The 22,346-nt window shown below is 36.0% G+C and overlaps 1 protein-coding gene across 1 annotated transcript; it reads right to left on the bottom strand.

The window, feature by feature from the left end:
• Nucleotides 1-433: 433 nt before the first annotated feature.
• On the bottom strand, nt 434-21,831 carry LOC113499460 (doublesex- and mab-3-related transcription factor A2). Its single transcript, XM_026879945.1, has 4 exons — nt 20,620-21,831; nt 17,602-17,742; nt 17,048-17,165; nt 434-1,249 (listed from the first exon to the last, which is right to left on the bottom strand). Exons 1-4 carry the CDS (start codon nt 20,722-20,724, stop codon nt 501-503), a joined length of 1,113 nt encoding a protein of 370 aa, XP_026735746.1. The 5' UTR covers nt 20,725-21,831; the 3' UTR covers nt 434-500.
• Between the last annotated feature and the right edge of the window lie 515 nt (nt 21,832-22,346).

Below are 22,346 nucleotides of genomic sequence, written 5' to 3'. Positions count from 1 at the left end.
AATCTATGAAAATGTCCTACTCTACGGAACCAAGTACTATCAACTGGGAACCATTATTTAAGTCTAAATGTACGTATAATAATACTACAGTCAATCTTTATTATTAACTAGAAATAAAGCGTATTTATTTACAATTGTTTGCGATACTTTTTTGCAATGGCAACATGAATCGCCACTGTTTCTTATCCAAATAAATTTTATTTTAAAATGTGCTATTTATAACCTCGTAAGTCTCATGACTTACAAAGCTTTATTTGAAAAATACATACGTATTATACATATTGAAAAAATATTGAAAGAAGTGTCTGAATTTAAAAAAAAATGTTTTAAGATCGCAAGATTTCACAAAGCAGCCAGTTTATCGAACAATATAAAAATGAAAATACTTCATAATATCTTCGTATTGAGTATACCTAAGACATTCGGCCTCAGCCACTGCAATCACAATCACGTGAGTCACGTAACAGTCCGCTCTACAGCACTGTCCAGTACTTCAGGTACTAATCGGAGAACCCTTCGTTGTTCGTGTTGTCTGACGTGGGAGAGGTGCCTGGTGAGGGGACCTGCAGCTGTCTGCCGTACATCAGCTCCGTAGGCGGCATGAACGAGGACAGGTACTCCGGCGGAGGACGAATCACCGTCGGCAGGTACCCCGTACCACTGTACGGCGGCGTCAGAAACCGTCGCGACGGAGAGAACTTGAAGCTTTGGTTTGATAAAGGAGAGAACGCGGATTTTGATTGATACTGCATGTAAGGTGGAGATTCCTGAGCCACCTGGTACTGGGAATGTTCTCCATTGATCATCATCTCCATGGCCGCTACCACGTCACCTTTGCACCTCGTGAGGATCCCCTCGATCTCCTGCCGACTGCGTCGTGGGAAGACCTTTATCAGCACATCGACTGGTGATTTCTGGTACGGGGAAGGGTCTTCAGTAACAGTCTCCACGGTTTCTTTTCGCTCTCGTCTGAACATTTTGTATTTAAAGTCGGGGTTATCCCATTTGTCGTCTTCCTCCTTTTTGACGGGGATCTCTTCTCTCTGCTCCTTCATCGAGAGGTTCTCTGGTGTGAGCGAGGGCTCCGTGTCTTCGAGTTCCTCCTCCACGTTGAGCTCGTGGTCGGAGGGCGAGCGCGGGGGCGGGGTGGCGAGCGGGGGTGTGGCGGCGGGGGTCTTGGCCTCCTGCTGGGACTCCGTCGGCGGCGACGGGCTGGAGCACACTTCTGTGATCCGCGCGCGCTTTTGAACTGTTGACAAAGAAAACTAGGTTAGTGTTGATTGATGGAAATGGGCCAGATGGCCTATAAATACGACCGATGGGATCTTTCGATAGTAGAACATCAAAAAAAAATCTAGAAAAATGTTAAATATAGTCAATTTTGGTAACGTATAATGATGCTTTAGGTACATTGACACCCGATATGTTCATATCCCTACAAAGGTCAATACAAATATTGTTCGAAGCCACCTCAACAGAAAAAAACAAAACCTCATCAATTTATAAAACACACACCAGAAATAATAACTGACATTCTTTCTCTGAAACATATTTGGTCGTTTTGTTCGAAATTCAAAAACATCGTTCAAAGTACACAAGCGTTGAGAAAATAATACAGTCGAGAACAAAAGTTCAAACAATAAGGGAAAACAAAAAGGCGAACCCGCTCGCGACCTGAGTGGCGGAGGGTACGATACACAAATATGGTATGTTTGACTCAAATGTGGTTTCATTTTAATTGTTCAGAAACGATAGAAGTTTAAAGACGTGCCAAGCTCCACATGAAATAAGAAATGGAGTAGTATCTAGAGATTCTTTCGTTGCCATCCATTCTGTTCGTTCAATGTTACCCCATCAATAAGAAGCTAAGTTTCGTCTAGACCACAAAAAACATATGGATAAAAATTTACACTGAATACTTTTTTACCACAGTCCACTGGCAGAGATTCGGCTTTATCTGAATTTTGTAGTGAAATATCATTTTGCTATCATATTAATATTATGAACGCGAAAGTCTGTAAGCATGAATGTTTGTTACTTTTTCATGCAAAAACCACGAGACAAATTGGAACGAAATTTGTATACAGATACAGGATAGTGTTTTTCCAATTTCATTTTCCCTTGAGATCATTTTTATTTATAGCGGGCGCAGTCGCTGTCAACAGCTAGTTTACAAATAATCAAGTTTCATATCATCCAGGAACTGACTAGCAGAAAGAAACAAATGACATGCAAACGGTTACCAACATGTACACCTATCTAAACTCTATATAATCAAATAACAAAAGCCGTCAGCGTGTTCGCAATAGTTGTAAGTAAAACAAAGGCTGGTATATAGAGAGATTAACAGTAATAGTGGGAGAGCAGAGCGCGCAGCCAGCACAGAGCGGCAGTCATTGTGTCGCAGCAATTACCAGCAAGACTTGCTCACTCGTCTGCACCAATTTAATGGCCGAAGTTATTGTTTTTTTTTTAAACGGTGACGTGGGGTATCGAGAGTTTAACACGAGTTCGGAGGCCATTTTAATAAGGTTTTAATAGATTTGGTTTGTTAGTGCTTATTTTGGTTATATTTTTGTGCCTGCCTATGAAAGTACTTAAGTGACTTGTATTTTTTTACATGGAATTTTTTCGTTATACAATTTAATGATGTTGTTATAATTATGGTTTATGTATGTATATTATATGATATGACAGGAATGTATAATGGCTATAAAATATGTTGGTTTAATTTATTTAAAAGAAATATTGGTAACGAAGAGGTAACGTTAGATAACTGTCAAGGACGATATTCAAAAAAATCTAAACCATTATGGAACAAAATCCGTCAATTTAAAAAACCATAAAAGCATCTCAAGTGTACGCTCATTCAAATAAATCTACCACGACCATTAAAATGTAATCGAAACTCCCGCAAGCGTCCGCAAAAAACGATTACATTGAAAAGACACTGAGTATAAGTGAACCAATTCAACGAACACAATCATCAATGTAAAACGTTCTTTAAGAAAAAGCTGGATGAATAGAAAAAAATATGAGTCGTTTTGTGTTGTAATAAAAGGTACGCCCTCGCACGAATATGCAAAGGAAAAAAGAAAAGATTTCATTAAAATAATACCTACCAACAGTTTTATACAATACAAACAACTTTTATTGAATTACAATAAGTGAATACTGGCCATTTTAAATCTCATTATGTGAGCGGGAGCGGGATAGGAGTACACTTTTAAATGTGTGTGAAAGAGATGAATAGAGCTATAGAATTGTAAGTAGAATTAATATAGACATCTGCTGGTAAATGATGCTGTTGGTCCGTGTTTTAGTTTTACTTTTTATTGTGTATCAACAATGTTTGGCATATGCGGTAATAATATAGGGGAGGACTATGTTTAAATTAATGCTCAAACTCACCTATGATGTTGAATAAACAGATTGTATTGCTCGGTTGTGCGCACGATAACGTTATATTCTCTCGTTCTTGGTTCGTTCTTTGGTTCTTTCTTAGGATTATGCACATACAGGTATAATTAATCTTGACTTAAATTCTCTTTATTAAGTAAAATTACAGATTTTTCTTACATACTTTATCATGTATTATTTTGTTATTTTAGCTATTTATTCCTAAAATCAAACGCATTTATGTTTATAGACAAATATTTCTTTACTAATTTGAATCATAGTACTGCAATAATCAACAACCCCCACCCCCCTACTACTAGACAACACACGAATCCGTTCGGTGTTCGCGCGCCAATGTTTCGTGTTGATTTATGCGTCTGTTTATAACACTGGCCGCTGGCCCGAACAAAAGCAGCATTGTATTGTGTGCATAATAATGTCACTGCGGCAACTATTGTTGTCCGGTGTTGGGCTTTACGAGAAATCGAAGCTCAATGCAGAGTTTCAGAGGTTTACATGTTTCTGTAAAATATTCTCCAATATCTATGAATACTTCACAGTACTGTTATATATAGTTACGTAAGGACCAACTGTAGGGGAGATATTGGAATCTATATTTAGATTTTTAATTTTCCGCCAACGCTACGATTCGAAACTAGAACAGACTAAATTAAATGGAATTTCCTATGTTATTTTAAATATAAACTCTATATCAAACAATTCCAATTTTCGTATTTAGACATATACTTTCCAGTGTAGTATTTGACGCTACAGAAGAGATCTTTCTGTCTTCTAAAAAACAATTGAAAGCTAGATATATTATATTTTAGGACGCGAGAACCAATTAATTTACTCAAATATATCGGCATAAAGACAGAAAACAGAAGAAGAATACAATTCCTGGAAAAGTATGAAAATTTATTATGTAACTCTTCAATATGTCTATTTGACTGTACAATCAACTTGACAGGAACACACAAACATGATACCTAAGGTCTTCCTCCTCAGAGCCCTGACTACAACTGATAATTATTAATAACATATTGCAATGTACTCTAGTGCAGTGTTGACAACGCGAGCTCGCTAACAGTCGCCACCATAAATTAGTTGCACAATGGGCCCGCCTCCATTGTGCGCGAGATTTACTGCGCGCTGTACGTGACTGTACATTACTATTCATTCGTGTTACTTGTTTAGTTGTACTACTCGGTGGAGGTGATGGGGCACAGATTTATTACTGAAACTATTTGGTAATGGTTGGCCATGAATTAATTACTGTGGAAAATATCACCCCCGTGTAAGGTTGTAGCGGATGGTAACAAATGCTAAACGTATCGCCTTTTTTTTCTATATTTGTCGCTTGTGTTTGTTACGAAATTGATTCTCTTTGACTTTTAGGTATAAGTACTTATAACCTAACAAAAATAAATTCAATTTTTAATTCTATTAAAAACAAACCATGTAGATATTTTCTTTTTAATCAAAATGTTGTGTAGTAAGTGGTATTCCTTTCCCATAACCACAAAATTCCTTTGATAACTTGTCAGTACAACAAACTTTACGTAAAATACCTTTAAGTTTAACCAAAACTTCTTAAACTCTTATGTCCTCTAATAATAATAATTATCTTCAACGCGCATATTTTTAACACAACATTCCTAAACTGCTATCAGATTTAATTTATCTAAAACAAAAGCCCTCTCTAAGCTGTATTTTTTTATTTTTAAAGTCCATCGTCCACTCCCATATAATTTCCAAATCCCCTAAAAGTGCTGCTAATTACTAACGTTTGACTCAATATAAAGTAATTAGTGAACTGTTTGCCGAATGTTTTGCGTATTTCGGCCTCCTTGCGGTCTTGCTCGATTTTGTTTTGTTTTGTCAACGTTTCCGTTGAAAAGTTGTTTTTTGAGGCTGCGTTTGATAAACATCAATATGTTTATGGCTAGGTAGATGGCTGTATATGGTAGATATATTTAATGTATTTTGTTACATTATAGATTTCTTGACTGCATGGAGTCGCGTAGTATAGTTTTAACTGCACCGGGTTCCGGGAACCGGTTTGTTTGTAAAACACCCTGCGACACAGGGACTCTTAAGTCTGTCTTTAGTCTTTAGTCTGGGACAATCAATAAAGGTTTTCTATAATTTGTTGTTGCTGCTACTCAGCTTCCTGTCCTCGCAGATAGTGAAATTCATCTATCCTTTTAAATTATACTACTGTCAAACATCATGGACTATGTTTGATTCATGAGCCAACATTCAATTCATCAAACACGACCGTAGCGCCCCCTCTCCCGCCCACAAATCATGTCAGCTTAATTCAACATTTGTCGATTTCTAATCACGTACAAACGAACCCTCTCTATATTAATATCCAAATGACTGCAAAATTAATAAAAACACCCCCGTACCACGCGACTGACGCGACCCCACTGCGACCCCCGAACTAAGTCCATTCTCAAGTGATTAGCTATAACAGAGTGAACTCCGAAACCCGCCGCGATTGTTCACGACACCTATTATTTACAACCAAACATAAATCATACCAAATTACTCTTTATACCCATTAAATAAAGTTTAAAATTGTTCGAAATTTATTGCAGTCTGAACGGAGTAACTTTGAATCGGCGGGCGGTAACAATAAAACCAATTGTTGACGATCTCTATTATTAAGTTTAGTGTTTGATTTTGAGTTATATTGCGTTGCAATAGAGTCGGTTTTAGATATGATAGATTTTGGTGTGGTTATACATTCGATTGAGGTATTAGTGTTCTATTGGGATGCAATTATTCGGCAGGGTTGGCGCTGCTGGTGATAATTATACTCTTTATTTGAATGGCTTTGTTGTTTGCTACGAGACACGCCTGCTACTTTTATTTATTGTTTAGTTTTTAATTTCATTATGAAAACGAGTTTATTTAACGTCGGAAAAAAGCCTTAATTTACGACTGATGTTTTAGTCATGAATCATATTTAGACTCTATTCCATTGGTGTAAAGAGTAATCTGTAAGTACAATCTAACAAACCAGTGTTATTCGTATTATTCGAGTGTCAATTATACATTTTATTTAAATTTAATAAAATAAAATATTAATAAACAAAACAAAATTGCATACAAAAAGTCCGTATCCATCCAACCACGCAAATTGTATCAACACAAACCAAAAAAACGACCCTTAAAATAAAAATACAAAACACAACCCTAGCGGTATCCAAATCAAATTACAGTTGAGTATTTAATATGTCGAGAGATGATCCATTGTTGATCACCCTGTGTACGGCTCGGCAGGATAAAATGAACCCGCTGTATAACGCATTCAATATTGTCAGTTTAATAAGAGAGTAATTGTATTACTCGTAATACTTCTAAAGTGGCTTGCTTTATGATATAGGGAGAGTAAATTAAAAGTTACCACTGTAGGAACATAGTTGTGGAAGACTTCTTACTAGGATTTTAAACACTATTATTTTGTTTAGTAATTGTAGAGTTACTCATCTTTAAAAATCTCTTTCAAATGTATTTGTGGAAAAGAACCTGAACTTAAAAAAGAAAATTCTTTAGAGAACTGAAAATAATCTTAGTAAAAAAGGTCTTTCTCAATAATTTAGTTAAAAAATCGTTTTAAATGTATATGAAATGAAAGAGATCAAAATCCAAGTAGATATGTATAACCTTTTTTCAGTGTTTAACACCCCTAACTTATCAATAAAATATTCAATTCATAACAAGTTTCATATCGGAGACAAACTAACATCAGGCAAAACAATTGTGTGTGACGTCATCAGATAAGTGATTGCAACTGTCACTTGAAACGATAGTTAATTAGTATTTGATTGTGTTAGTGACGTCATCGCTTAGATACGTGCTGACTACCGGGTAGGGGAAGGGAGCCCACCCGTAACAGATAAACTTGTAAAAGATCTTATCACAGAAACAGAGCATAGTTTAACGTATCAAGTATAATTTAAATTTATTTTAAAAAAGGCTATATCCTCATTTTTGTGTCTTGTCTTTAACTTTTCTAAATATTAATATAATAACTTTCATATGAAGACTTTCATGTTGGAATAATCTTTTTTAACAACTACAGTAAACAGCCTGTAAAGAGCTGAATTTCCAAGAAGCTGATCTAAAAACAATTTTATTAGGACTACAAAACAATAGTGAAAACTATCTCCGCATAATGAAGACCTACCGCAACTCTGTTCTCCATCGAGTTAGATAATTTGAAAAGTAATGTTCAACAAGAACGATTTTTTTACAAATAAAAATACTGTAAACCAATCCAGTCACTAGAAAACTTTTTAATAACATCAGATCAGCCCCCCAGACAGAGATAGGAAGCTACAAAAACTACGGAATAAAAGTAATCAGGTGATCGTGTTACACACAAACAAATGAAAAGCGGTGGAACAATGTACACAAACATATTGCAGCAACTGGATCAGGGAGCCCGTCACCACGTCTTAGTGTTAAACTAATGCAGTTGAATAAGCGAGATGGCGCTCTACGACGTATCATGTGCTATCTCGCTCCAACATCAGACTTCTTTAGATGGTGGTAGTAGGGGTGGATTTAATCAATCGCTTCACATCCCGTCACTGTGTTTAGTGGAAAAATTTAATAAAATTCGGAAGCCGATGAAATGTGGGGAGTTGTGTTACAGGTGAGGTCCCACTGATGTAGTACTAGCTTAGCGTGTCCTCGTTCCGCTGTGATTATATGAAAAATATAGTGACAAGAAGAGGAAATAAAAGATTTTTAGTAGGTAAGGAATTAAAAAAATAATGTAACTAGCTACCGTAGCTAGGACTACATGAACCACATATTATTAGGTTGATTTGTTTATAATGAGAAAAATACTTTAACAGATAATTTATGTAAAAATCTTTGGTCCTTACGCAGTATAGTAAGAGGTCTAGCTCATTCTAGAAAGCTATAACTTCTTTAATCATCAAGTAATTCGACATATTATTTTAATTGCAAAATTAAAAACTGCACTCGTTTTGATAATGTCATAGATTAAAAGAAACCTCTTACGGGCTCGCTCAGCTCCGCTCGCCTGTGCACCCGCCCTCCGCGTAACAAATACAAATCAATCGTGTTGTGTATCAGTTACGTTCGCAAATAAAAATAGACAGTATCCAAAACAGCTCGTATAGTCCAAACATCGTCTATTTAAAGAGGAGTACGAGTAAGAGAGAGTAGTGAGAAATGATTAGATCTATTACTTCCAATGAGGAGGATTTTATTAAAGTAAAGGTGAGTTTCCGCGAAATAGATAGATTTTTTGACATATCATGACAACCAGGCGAACGAAGCCCTAGGCAAAATCTAAAAAAGGAACCATTCTTTAAAAAAATAAAAAAGCTTTCTCTGTTTGGTTATATTTCACTCTGAGCCAGCAGTTTCTGTGACTAAGTCCAATAATAAGCAACTTAAAAATCACATAAATTAAAACCAAATCTTTATATACAAAGCCTTTTACATTACTAGTATTCATATTACTTAATTTAAAAGGTATATAGCTTAAATACCTTTTAAATAAAAAATATATATCAACTTCATTTATTTGCACCTTAAGTACGTTTCCGCTACTCATGAGGCAATTTAATACAAATAAATACTTTCCAATCCAAACCTAGTTCAGAGACTCTGTTATAAAAACAGTGATAAACAACAACAAAAACAGTTCTCAAAATAAATAGTTTCGCGGATCGTAAGTACAAACATATCAAACACACTCGGATCCGATCCCAACCCCACGGCTGTCGATTACTCAACCATTAACCTTTCTCTAGCACCACTTCACTCAAATAGACAACAAACACACAAACGAAAATACACCTTACACACATCACGTAGAATTCACAATCCTTTCTCGAGATACGGCTAACAGATCAATAAATTGGAGCATCCATTTGTAATCTTATTGTAAAAGTAGTAAGATTGAAATTGGAATGGTAAATGTCACGAAGATGTTTAGCTTTTTGCTCGTTTAAACACGTAAATTCCAAACATGATTTCGACACTATGTTGTAGACGTAAAGTAGATATTGCGATACTAAATGCAGTTAAGACGAAAGGATCTAGTAGTGATTCCAATTGAGTTTTTTTTTCTCGGAATAAAAAGGTTTCAATAACCGGTCAGTGGTTGGAGAGGTTTGTTGAAAAAGATCTCATTATTGAGTTATTCTATACTTTTGAAGAGTTCTTGATAATTGTTGTGGGTCTGTGTGGGACCGTACTAAGTACCTTGTTCACGATTCACTGGTTACTAATAGCGTTAAGTTAATTGGAACTTATAGATACCTTGTATTGTTGATATAGTATGAGTTAGGAAAACCTATTAATGAAGCTTTAATAAAATGGTATGTTTAAAAATCAAACTGAACAAAGAAACAGTTGAAATGTATAAAATAGCTAGAAACAAAAAACCTGTTTATAAAAACATAAAACAATAAATATTTTCATATGACTTAACTAAGGTTTATTCCAAGCACTGACTAGCAAAATTAAAAAAATGAAACGTAGATCTTGTTAGTAAAACCAAAATGCATTAAAAATAAATTACTTCAATAAGCCCACTCTAGTCTAACATCAGAAAAATATTATGCTTCATCATTCCCTCATTCATTTCATACGATTAACCATTAACAGAAAATATAAAAAAACAAACTCTAACCAAAGCGTTTCCCTTAAACGAATAAAACACAAAATAAATATTCGCATCAAAAGCCAACCCTTTCATTCCCTTACAAATTGAGCTCTCATTATCCCATTTTATACAATGAAAACTCAGGTTTCATCCCACGCTGACCGGAGTGGACGCGAGACAGACACATACAGCCCAAACACGAGCGAGTGAGACAGCTATATGTTTCAAGTAGCACTTCAAGTATAAATGGTATCGGATTGGTGAGGAATGAGACGTAGATAGCAGTTTTGTGTGCGTGTGAGCGAGAGGGCAGTATCGTGCAATGCGCTTGAGTGGACAGTACTTGTATTGGTATAAAGATGTGTGGAGTGGTTCATATTAGTTGGAAATGTACTCGGTTCTGGTTTGAATGTAAACAAATGTATTGGATTTAATGGCTGTTGTTTTACCGTTAACTTGAGAAATCAAGCGCTGTGACGGATGGCCATTATCATTAAAGTTTATTACTGGAAAATGTTTTGTGAACCAACTATGTCCAAAGCGTCATTAATTAATTTTCTATACGCTTTCAATAATTCAAGTGTTATGTCCATCTAGATCAAATTAGTATTGTACCAATGAGATAACATGAATACTCTTTAATGTGCATAATTACTGTCTATTCTCTGCAGTTTTTTTTGCGATAAATGAACTAAATAATTCTAGTACAAAAAAAAAATTGCAGAAAAAAAGTAAATCGGTGACAAAAAGCTCCCCTAATTCGTTTCCTATCATTATCGAATCAGTACAATACCACAAAAACATGCGACGGTCACCAACATTTGTTCCAACATATCATATTACGTCACCATACGCATTTACTGTCCAACATTTGTTACGGAACCTAATACTGAGCAAACATTGAGACAAACATTTGAAAAATTATTGGATTTTGTTACTTGAACATTGTGGTCTTTTTAAATGAAGAAATTAAATATTACTGTTAACACAATTTATGTCCAACATCATTTCTCAACTGATTAGACGCAAGTTCTACGAGTTCGTAGCAAAGTGACTACGCCGTAGCACCGTAGAACTAACGACTACGAAAACTTAAACATTGTATTTTTCTTTAAAATAAATCACTTTATCATTGTTTGTAGATGATATACGGCTGCCTTAAAAAGCCATGCATCACAATATGTATTAAAAATAATCGTATTACACGCACAATGCGTTTCCACTCGATTAGACTGATCGGTATAATCAAATCGGTGTTACAGAATCATCGGATTATTTTCAATCGAACACGTTTACACATTTTATAGAATTTGATTTCAAATGCAATCCAATAATTTCAATTTCATTTATGCACATTATTTTTAATATTTTTTCTATTATCTGTATATTTTTCTGCTTGTTAACAATGAGAATTATTTTTGTTTTCATTAAACTTTAATTCTGTCCTATTGTTTTTCTGTTTCTTCGGTTGATAATGGAATCATTTAAGAAAGTCTACCTTAGAAGAAAGATTACCTTACGTATGTCTTATGTCTTACATATGTTTAAAAGCAATACTATTGTGAGTTTAAATGCTACATTATAATTCTAGGCGTAAATTGATTTTCATTCTTTGTTTGGTCAACCTACATCGTTATCTCTCAAGTATTTCACATCTCCGTTACGTAAAATCAGTCAGACTGTATTTCGTCGAATATATGAGTCATAATTACTCAAGAGCTAGATCACAAAAAGTAATCACCACTCATCTAAAACAATATTAGTTCGAGTAATAAGAACAAACGCAAATGAAGCGACTCGGTAATGTTCCTCACTGTGGCGTCAATCTGAAAAGTAAACTGGTTCTGTTTGCGCGACGGTTGCGTGACGACGGTGATTAAGATCGGATCAACTCAAACATTGCTCACAATTAAACCATTATGAAGAAGGTTAATCGATTGGGAAACTTAACGCTTTAGTGGAAAGGAGACAAATTATGTTAGTATTTTGAGTTATCGCCTGCAGTGATCAATTTTCTTGTCAGTAGTCATTCTATCGCGGGGTTTTAGAAATATTGTTTTTTTTGTATTCAAATTGCATGTAGTAACCGAAAATCAAGTTGTAGATAAAAACTAAAACGCTAGATCTATGCAGAGCACCTAATGTCATTTTTATAATGTTTTAAAAGTACGTGGAAGGCCGCCTATTCAAAATTAAAATTTTTGGTTTTCATTTTGGAGGGATAAACCACGATATACTTTAAAAATTCATTTGCCTTACAATATTCACACCATGAATCATTTATTACGATGCGACGATATTGTAACCCAAAAAGAAGTAAAGAACATTTTCTGCATTCCGCTCTGCCCACACGGTCACACCTCACACACACATGCACAGCATAAAGTCACATAGCACACAATACAAAGTGTTTGGGCAATAAACCGCGCGAGCGAGGGAATATCTCGCCAGTGACGAGGTGTTTGTGACAAGAGGCAGCGGGGCGGGGAGCGGGAACAGCGAGCTAGAACAAAGCTTGCTCCATAGAAACAAGAAGTACAGGTTACTTTGTTCTTTCTACCCAACAAAAAATACGGGTATCCAATCGTATTATAGGTTTTTATTCTCTTTTTAAAGCGCTAACAATTAATACAAAAAATCTGGAAAAGTATGTCAGAATGTTATTTTTAGACATTAAATATTTCAAAATAGACTCCTTTCATATTTTAATTCAAGCTTACATTTGTTCATAATTGATTCCCCAGTGAAACAATTAATCATTACAGATTAGATTACGCCACACTACACAACATCATACAAAGAGAGAGATATAAAATATATGACGCATAAAGTATTAATACACTGTGTCAGCACTATATAGCGCGCATTCCGACGCGGACCGCAATATCGTAGCAATGTATTGCTTATACTGGACAAGGCAAACGCTGAAGCGATATGGTTGAAACAAAGTAGATAAACAGAGACTCTGTGTGACAAGTGGGTTTCATGTTTTTGAATTCAATCGATTTATAAAAATATTTGCGCTTAACCCCTATCTTCTGTTGATACAATTTGATATTTGATAGAAACTGCGAAAAGACCACGGTCACATCTAAAATATCGCTTTTTATATGAAAGTTAACAAAATTTTGTATATTTTGTAAAATATTTTATATTTTTCTTTTTGTGGATAATTCCTCGGCTCTGCTTATCAAACAAACTTTTCATCGACATAGACTGTTATTGTTTTAGAGATGTATCTCTATTAACACATTATTTCCGACAGACCCCCGTCCCTCTCCCCGCTCCGCTCGTGGCTCGCGCCGCTCCCACACCGCGCACGTCGGCACGCGACTGTTGGCGTCCCCTCGTACAATACTTATATCACTGTAATAAACATTACTCTCTCATATTGCACCTCATACTTAAACCTCCCGCACCCGTTTATTAAATGTAGATACTAAGGCTTCAATTGTATTGTAATGAATTTTATTATTTTACAGTTTTTTTGTCTCTTTCTGCCGTCGCGCTCCGAGTCTATTCGATAGTAAAGAAGAAAAAGAAAGCCCAGAACAAAATTTTACTTTACGCTTGTGTATCTTGCAACCTTTTAAAGATAGTTGGTTTTGGAAATAAATTATCTGTGGTCTACGCATCTACCTGGGTCATTCAAATATGTACGTATAAAATAACCAGTCAGCCAGCCAAAAATCTTAGTAAACCATCGAATTTTCTTATCAAAACCTCAGTCTCGAAGAAAACAGTCTCATTGGTCAAGTACCAAAAGGCGTTCTCCATCTATATATCATACCACCTCGTTTTAGAATCCCTTATATTTCTAATAAACATTAATATAACAACATTCAATACTTTTCTTTGAAAACGTTAATTATTTCGCGGCATGTTCTAAGAGGCACAACCTAACGTTTCCACCGGTTACCGCCGCACACTGCGGCGTACAGTGCACCGCACAGTGAGTGTACAGTTTGCAGCTAGTTTCACATTAATTCATAATCCAGTGCCATTAATTTAGAAAGTGTAAAGAGAAACACAAGTCTGTGAAACGAATTTAATAACCAACTGCCGCTACCAACGTAACTCAACTCACTTTTATGTCTCACGAATCGTGTGTGATAAACTTTTTCATTTGAAATGAGTACTTTATTTTTAAGGCAGATTTTTGAATTACAGTAAGTCACTTCATTACAAATTGAAGGCTTATGAATAACATAGTAATAGAGTTAATTCGTAAAAAGTCTTATTTAAGGTTAGAAATTTAAATACACATGAAAACATTTTTTTTTCTAAAATGTCTCAACATAAACCCTACGTTTCAATCAATTCCAAATTTCTATCACATTTAGAGAAATAACAATAAAATTACGCCCAAAGGTTTAATTCTTAAGGTTTAATACCTTATCCAATAGTACGTTAGTAAGACTAATGCTTTTGCCATCACACCACAGTAGCCGTCTTCACCTCGCACCGAGCGTAGGGGCTGCACTTTGATGTTGCACAAATGATTCACAAGCGAACGAATTATAAACATTTGTATGAAGAAAGCTGTGAAACGGCGCAATGCCGCAATTAACACGAGTGAATCAAAAGTGCTGCATTCAGCGGCAAGTGAAACAAGCGCCGACGGACTGAGCACTGAGTAGGGGTTCGTGTGAGGAAGCCCAAATAACTTAGTGGTTTCTGGGGTTTATAAAATTAGGGAGGTGAAATACTGAATGGTTATTTCGTAAGCAAGTAATTACTTTTCAATCAGTATTTTTGAAGATTTTGTTGAAAATAGGGTAAACATTATAGGATACATTAATAACAACGAAATAAAAATGTGCTGCTTTTTCTAGGTATAGACACCTTTTCATTTAGCTTCCAGTCCTAAAAGAAAGGCCTAACCCGTCGCAAATATTTTTATTATTGTAGGTAATAAAAACTCCTAAATGGTATCAATTCAAGTTTTTTAATAGTTCGTAAAAATCTTGTGTCTTGTGCCACACATCTTAGCAGCGCGGATTCGGTGACAAAAGTGCAAGCGAACGCGTCGCCCGAGTAATTACGTTTTGAGCGCGACTGTATCGAGTGACGCTGACGGCGAGACGTGACGCACTTGTGTGTGTGATTGTACTTGACGACGGAGAACCTCCTAGGGTTGCATTTGAAATCGGAATAAAAGTTCAATTACGAATGTGATTGTAAGCTGTACTTGACAGTACCTGCGTATCGACGCTTCCTTAATATTTATAAACATGCTTTCTTATTGAAACACTGGTAAGTTGTCTAGTTATGGTATCATTGGCATCAGCTTTTGAATGTATAAAGGCCAAAACTAAATAAAATTGCTACATGACCTAAGTGCTACATCCGCTACGCTTTCGTAGCAAGTGCTATGAAAAGCTACTATTTGATTACCAATGTATTTAATCGTTGTTATTAAATTACAACCCTTTCTCATAATTTAAAAACATTATAGGCTCAGTTAATGCCTAATGCCTGTGAAATTAATTGAAAATATAAAGTAGTGTAAAACGTTTTTCTAACAACAGTGAAAAAGAAATTCAAATTAAACCGTGGCTGCAACAGAGCTGTGTTCTAACCCGTCGCTGCAACAATGCGTCGTTTTTAACTTTTTCCCCACTCTGCAGTCGCGCCGAGAGTGGCAACACTTAACACTGTTGTGCCTTAATTGGTACCACTGCGCTTTTTATTTTCTTAAACTGTATTTTTCCCCCGTTTAAGGGGAGTTTTCAGTTCGCTCGGAGCTTTTGTAATTTTTGTAGAATTTGTTTTAACGCGGAGGTAAATTGTAAGGAGGGTTGCGATCGATTTTTAGCGGTTCGGTGTAATTATGAAGAAGTTTACTGGTTTACTCAAGTCGTTTTTTTTAAACATGTTACTTTAAATAGTCCCTGTATCTTAATGATAATTCTATTTTTAACTAACTGTTCTTTTCCGTTTATTATTTTTCAAGAAAGGAACGATATCCTCTCAGAATACATTCGGTAACTTTTTAAATATTCTTTTAGAATCATGTCAATAACCTTTCCTCTCCATCCTGGAAGACAGTTCAGCATCACAAATGCTACACCTTGCATTTTCTTCTTCTTATCATGTCCATAATGTACATGTTTAATTAAGCACAAACGTTTTCACAGTATCAATACATGTTAGTGACACTGACAGGGGTGCTCTATCCTATAGTATGTGGTGTGTTGCGTGTCGCCGCGGGTCAAGGAAGATTAGATTCTTGGTGACAGTCTGTTCAAGAGTCGGCCTCGGGCTGCGCCGGGTGCAGGCGCTTGTAGGACTATTATAGTTCAAAGCTAAGATAGTAAGAGTGACGAAGAAAATGTAATTGCTGGGCCCAAGTGGAGGCAAAATGTGGTTTTGAGAATTCAGATCGGGTAGTGAAAAGGAAAGAGAAAGATGTTTAATTTCTTACTTGGCGTATAACTGTTTAGTGCATTCTAATTTACTCTTCTACTGATCGCTGTAATTACTTATTTTTATAACTCATACCTTTTAAAACTGACAAAAAACATTAAATCAAGTTGCTCGGACGCATATCTGATTCTAGACATTCATTAGAATCTACTTTTTATCTCATTACTAGGACACAGTAGTCACCCTTTTAAATCGAAAACAAATAAATGGTTAGAAGTTAAAATAACACTTCAAAATAAAAACATAAAAACCCTAAACGAAACTATTTTTGTAGAGCAAGATTGTAACCTCCTTGAACGGATTTATGGGCCAAGCTTCACGTTTTCTGAAACTGTAATCAAAGTATCTTATCTTCCGTCATTTTATCTGAAGGTATAACCTCATCGAAGTAAACGCTTAGTCAATTCTAATGAGAGTGAGTTTGACAAGAGAATAGCTTGAACCGCAAACAAGATATACGCTACTCATTACAGCGATAACATATAAGAATCCGTAGGCAAATCTTTCTAGTAGTAATCAATAGTAATATAAATGTAGGTATATTGCGTCTCATACCTGGCGCGTCATCGTTCATGTCGGAGTAGTGGTGCGGCGCGGGCGTCTGGCTCGCGTACAGCAGGTTCAGCTCGCGCGCCTCGTTCTCCTCCTGCGCCTGCTGCCGCCGCAGCGCCACCTGCGCGGGGATAGCTTGTAGGAACTATGCACGGCATAGCACTATATCAAACGTGATTGGTTGGATGTTAAAGTACTGTTAAGACTACTAGGCCAAGATATCATCAGTTTTGAAAAAATACGGAGATTTCTCAAAGTTTCCTTTCAAGGACTATGGAACAAGCATTTAAATAGCCTCTTTCTTTGAATGAATTGTTGCCTTTAAACTGTACTTGTATGCAATGATGAGAGTCCACCGCGCCAATAGCAAATGGAAGCCTACGCTGCTTTGTATCGTTTTAAGAAGTAGACATAGCCTATTATGCAAACTAACCTATTAGGCGAATTCAATCTCAAAGTGGGAAAGCAGCTGCGTGATATCTTGTTCTATACTTGGATATTCTTTACATAAGTGAAGTTTCAAAAAGTCATAAGTGATTACAAGGCGTGTATCTCACCTGTGCAGCCATGACCCGCTGTCGTTCTGCTATGAGCGTGCACTTGGCGCAGACGCAGTCCCGCCAGCGGCAGTACCGCTTGTGGCCCTTCAGCGCGGACACCACGCCGTGGTTGCGGCAGCGCGCGCACTTCGGCGTCCGCTGGTGGGGCAAGCCCGACTGGTTATTATGTAGCAACTTCTTTGGATTATTGTATGTGGTTGTAAATATAGGTACACATAGTAACAATATCAGAAGGTAATGACTCTACCGTTTCTGAAAACGCATAGGTGGATCTATCTGGATCTGGCATACGCTCAAAAACATTAGTGCTAAAATTCAAATGAAAATCGTAGCTTTTTTGCGTTTATTGTTGAACTAATATGACTTTATCAAAAATCGATTGTTTGTTTGTTAGTACATCAACTCTTTAAGTCTAAAAGTGATTTTGATCAGTTGGGAATGATTTAATGATTTGATTTCTACGAAAGAAATAGAAACTTCATATATCATTTCCAATAAGTGCCAAACTAAGTGTCTCATTTTACTACCTAGTAACTTGAACTGATGATTACGAATATAATCAACTCAAAGTTTTTATGAATGTAATATTCAAAGCGAAACCAAAAGAACGTATACCTTGAAAAAATACATTTTTGTATCAAAAATAAATTGTTGCATTGATTGTAACAAAAGTAAAGGAGACAAGTTTAATCCAAACAAACAGAATCGAATAACCCTAGTCAACATTCGAACGAATTTATAAAGAATCGATAGACTGTTTGAAAAGAATAAATTAACGCATCAGTTCTTTTTCATACAGCCATACACGGTCGTCATGAGTCGACAACTGTCATTAAATCTGACCATAACTCTATCAAATGACTTTGACATCTAATGCGCTTCGAATATAGCGCTAAATGAACACCAAATGATTTATATTTGAGGCAAACCCTCGCATATGTCGCCTTCACAATCCCGACCGATTACCTCGCCTAACACCTTTAATCAACCAAAATCTGACCTCACAAGTAGTAACTAACAACCTACAATTACGACTTACGATCCCGGATACAACCCCTGTATTTTACCACACACACTGCATATCACACTCAATAAACATTACAAAGTATCACCTTACACTAATTGCATTATACTTTATAACATGTTATGGTTATAGTGTTATGTTACATTGTTACATGGTCCATAACAACTGTGGGGGAACTCGACACATTATAATTAGACATATTGCAAGCTTTTGTAATAAGATTGTAATTTTTTGAGCAATGTTACAGGAAGTATACGTAACTGATATTTTTTGTAATGTTATAACACAATTAGTTTAATATTTCTATTAGTTTATGAATGAAGCGTGTTTAGTTATTAAACCCTTATTAAGAAAATGGGGTACTAAATAACCGCTTCGTCTCACGCGTAGTTAACGGAGAGAGTCTACCTAAGAAAGAAGAAAGATACACAATTGCACAAGACATTTGCAATGGATGGGCCAATTGAATAAATCATAATCATTCCTCTTTGGCGTAGGACTCAACCTCAAAAAATTATAATAGAACAATACTTGCAATGAAGAGATTGAACAACATAAAATACCGATCTCGATAATTCAGGTAGTCTAATAACAATACTCTTTCCATTTTAAACCGCATACCGCCTAAAAAATATGTGAACCTCAGACACTTCGCCTCGTATACCTTCCGATGTTCATAAGAAACTAGAGCTACCGTACAGATAATTGTTCATTACTCACTCGGTAGCCTGGCTGCAACTGTCGATGGAAAACAACCATTACAATACGAATTAATGAGAAACTTGTTACATAATACACAATATGATATTCAATCTGAGAATCGAAATAGTCAAGAGGTAATGGTATGCAGGCAAAGACAAGGAATTTGTAAAAGTTCCTAAAAATACGCTCAGTCAAACGAAAGAAAGATAAAAGACTTGCAATTCGTTTTAATAAGAATCAAACAAGAATTAACGAGATCACAATTAACGAGACAAAAGCTATGTTAAATGTTTTTAATACGAGTCACAAAATAACTATCTTGTTAGTCTTAAAATCTGCAAGTCAATTCTATTTTGTCCTCTCTTCTGACAAGTGACTATCCAATCAATGATAAAAGCTTAACAAACCTTAGAAGAAACTCTCACAAAGATCTTTTCGAATATTATGTTTCTTTGTCCCAAGTATAACCTGAGATCATCAACTGAATACTAGGTTCTACAAGAAACTTCTGTCGATGTGAACTCTCCAATATAATATATGTATAAATTTATAAAAAATACTTAATTGTAGAGTTAGTTTTGCAGGCTGTAGTATTTAGCCGACGCTACCTTCGACCGACGGTAATATTACACCACGAAAATAAATAACTCCTCTTAATTTTTCTTCTTACTACTACTCGTAACAACCTACCTTTGAATCTTGAATTATATATTTAATACAACCACTTTCTTAAATTAAACAACGCGACAAAGTTTTCCTAATTACGTTTAAGATGCTACGGTCCTCTTGCTACACAAAAAGGATTTTAAAGCAATTGCATACTGTTCCTGTATCGCGATAAAAATGAAACAATCTGAAGATATCAATTTAATCACAATAAGCAGATAAGATGATCGTTTATTTTAGATTGTATATATTTTCTATAAATACAATGTTTTCTTTTCTAAATGTTAATATTAGCTGGTGTGATAATTGACGCTAACTAAGTGGAAAATGAAGTAAGAAGCCTGTTGTAATTTAATTAAGTGTTTTTTCAAATTCTATTTTTTATAGAAACTAATAATATTTAACAACTATCAATCGAATAAAAATAATAAGAGCGAGTAAAACGAATGATAACAAATCCACCAGTAATTCGCATCAAACCACAGTCCTTTAGATCAAAGACAATAATAAGTTCTAAACCAAAGAGGTTACAAAACCTTAAAGAGGATTAAAAACCGGAGCTCATATTGTCAACTTTCAGTTAAAGTTTCATTCTGATAATTGAATATGAGTAGTGTATCTACCTGGTATCGCTCGGAGGCCCTGAGGAAGAAGGGCGGCAGCGCGGCCAGCACGGGGTGCTGCACCAGCTGCGACACGTCCACGCCGTTGGGCAGGGACATCTCCATCAACTTCACTGAGTGCCCGAAAACAAAGTCCCAACCCTAACAACACAACACTAACATTCTTTAAAAACAAAACACTCGAATTTTAAATCAAATCCAAATTCAAAATTCAAAATTTCAAAAAAGCTCTCTCCGAATTTGGAACGCGAACGTTACAGTTAAAGCGACGCACTCCGCCGAGTTGTTTCGAACACTGTTGATTCATTTTGAACCGAACAGTTGCTGCCGCGACGCGCGACAGAGACGGAACGAGAGCGAAACGACACACTGTATTCAAACGTATATCGCCGTCCCTGTCCCACTGTAGTGTTAACTGTATATGTTGTATCATCCGGTTATATAAAATGTTGTAAGATGAGAGGCTCGGCTCCGCCAATGACAGCGCCGCGAGACCCCGCCTCTGCCAATTGATTGGTTAGGGAATGCTGAAACTTAATTTATAAAGGTGACTTTTTTGAGAACCAGTTTTTTTGTACGGACAAAGAGTGTATTGAATGAAGCACAAAAAACACAATTATGTTTGTTATTCGCGTCGTGGATTCCGTTTCGTTTTTATTTCTTTATTGTTCTGAAGTTTTTTGTTTAATTGTTTAGTTATTCTGGTCGTAATGTTGGAATATGCTCTGCGATGAGCTGGCCGCGATTACTTTGTCGCTCACATTGCAGGCGCTCGCCGTGTGATGCATGCTGACGTGTTTCTCTGGGATCTCTTGTTTTCGGTCATATCTTGTCATCAACATTATGTTCCACTTACAATGTTTGAATACAATAAACGTATTTGAATATTTGATCCTCGTTTCAATTTGTTTAGAGGAGTATGCACAGATAGGTATATTTACTGTGTGAAGTTTTTTAGCATCCATTGTCATGGAGTTAAACTGATAATTTTGTTTACTAAGTAGGTTTATCGGTAGGAAACGATTTGAGTTCCTACTATGTGGATTAGTATATTTTTATAAAAACAGGCTGAACCCCTATATTTCTGAGGGTTCTTTGAAATGTATTTTGGTACCACCGCTGACAAAGGCTCGCTCCATCCATCCACCTACTTCATATGCTGCCTCTAGACAGCTCTATCTTCGACACATTAATGTCATCATAACAATATTACTAAACAATAGTAAACAAATTAAAATTCCATTCAAATCCCACTTAAATATATTCAAACTTAACGGCAACCGTCGCCATCTTAATTCTAAATTCAAATATCGAACGTCAGAGCGGAAGGTGCGTTCAAATTGAAATATTTCAATTTACTTGTCGGCGGGAATTCGATTTAAATTACAATGAGAGGGCCGGGAGAGGGGGTGGGGTCGCGGAGAGGGGCGGGGGGGAGGTCGAGAAGTAATTATCAATGTATAACTGAATATCTGCGCGTTTTGTGTTTAAAGCCGATCGGGAATTTTTGTACGGGGTGTTGTAGTTGTTCTCAGGGATCGAGTTCGCTGGATAGAATGTTAATGATGTACGTGCGGGTAACTTTCATTACAGGCTGATTGTTTTATATTTTTGGATTTTAGTCAAATAAGAAATTTCGAAGAGAAAGTAATTGTATTTGGTGATGTTTTCTTTCGTAAATTTACCTTCACTTTACCTCTGTTCAGAGCTTTTCATGTGAAGCTCTC

The sequence above is a fragment of the Trichoplusia ni genome, chromosome 12 (assembly GCF_003590095.1).
Source record: "Trichoplusia ni isolate ovarian cell line Hi5 chromosome 12, tn1, whole genome shotgun sequence".
NCBI classification, from domain to species: Eukaryota; Metazoa; Arthropoda; class Insecta; order Lepidoptera; family Noctuidae; genus Trichoplusia; species Trichoplusia ni.
This window is presented reverse-complemented; position numbering and strand designations above follow the sequence as displayed.

Excerpts from the sequence above, each read along its gene's own strand:
- LOC113499460 (XM_026879945.1), bottom strand. The coding sequence starts at position 20,724 with ATGGAGATGTCCCTGCCCAACGGCGTGGACGTGTCGCAGCTGGTGCAG. Across the intron at positions 17,743-20,619 it reads GGGCCTCCGAGCGATACCAG|CGGACGCCGAAGTGCGCGCG; the intron begins GTAGATACACTA and ends TTGCCCCACCAG. Across the intron at positions 1,250-17,047 it reads CATGAACGATGACGCGCCAG|TTCAAAAGCGCGCGCGGATC; the intron begins GTATGAGACGCA and ends CTTTGTCAACAG.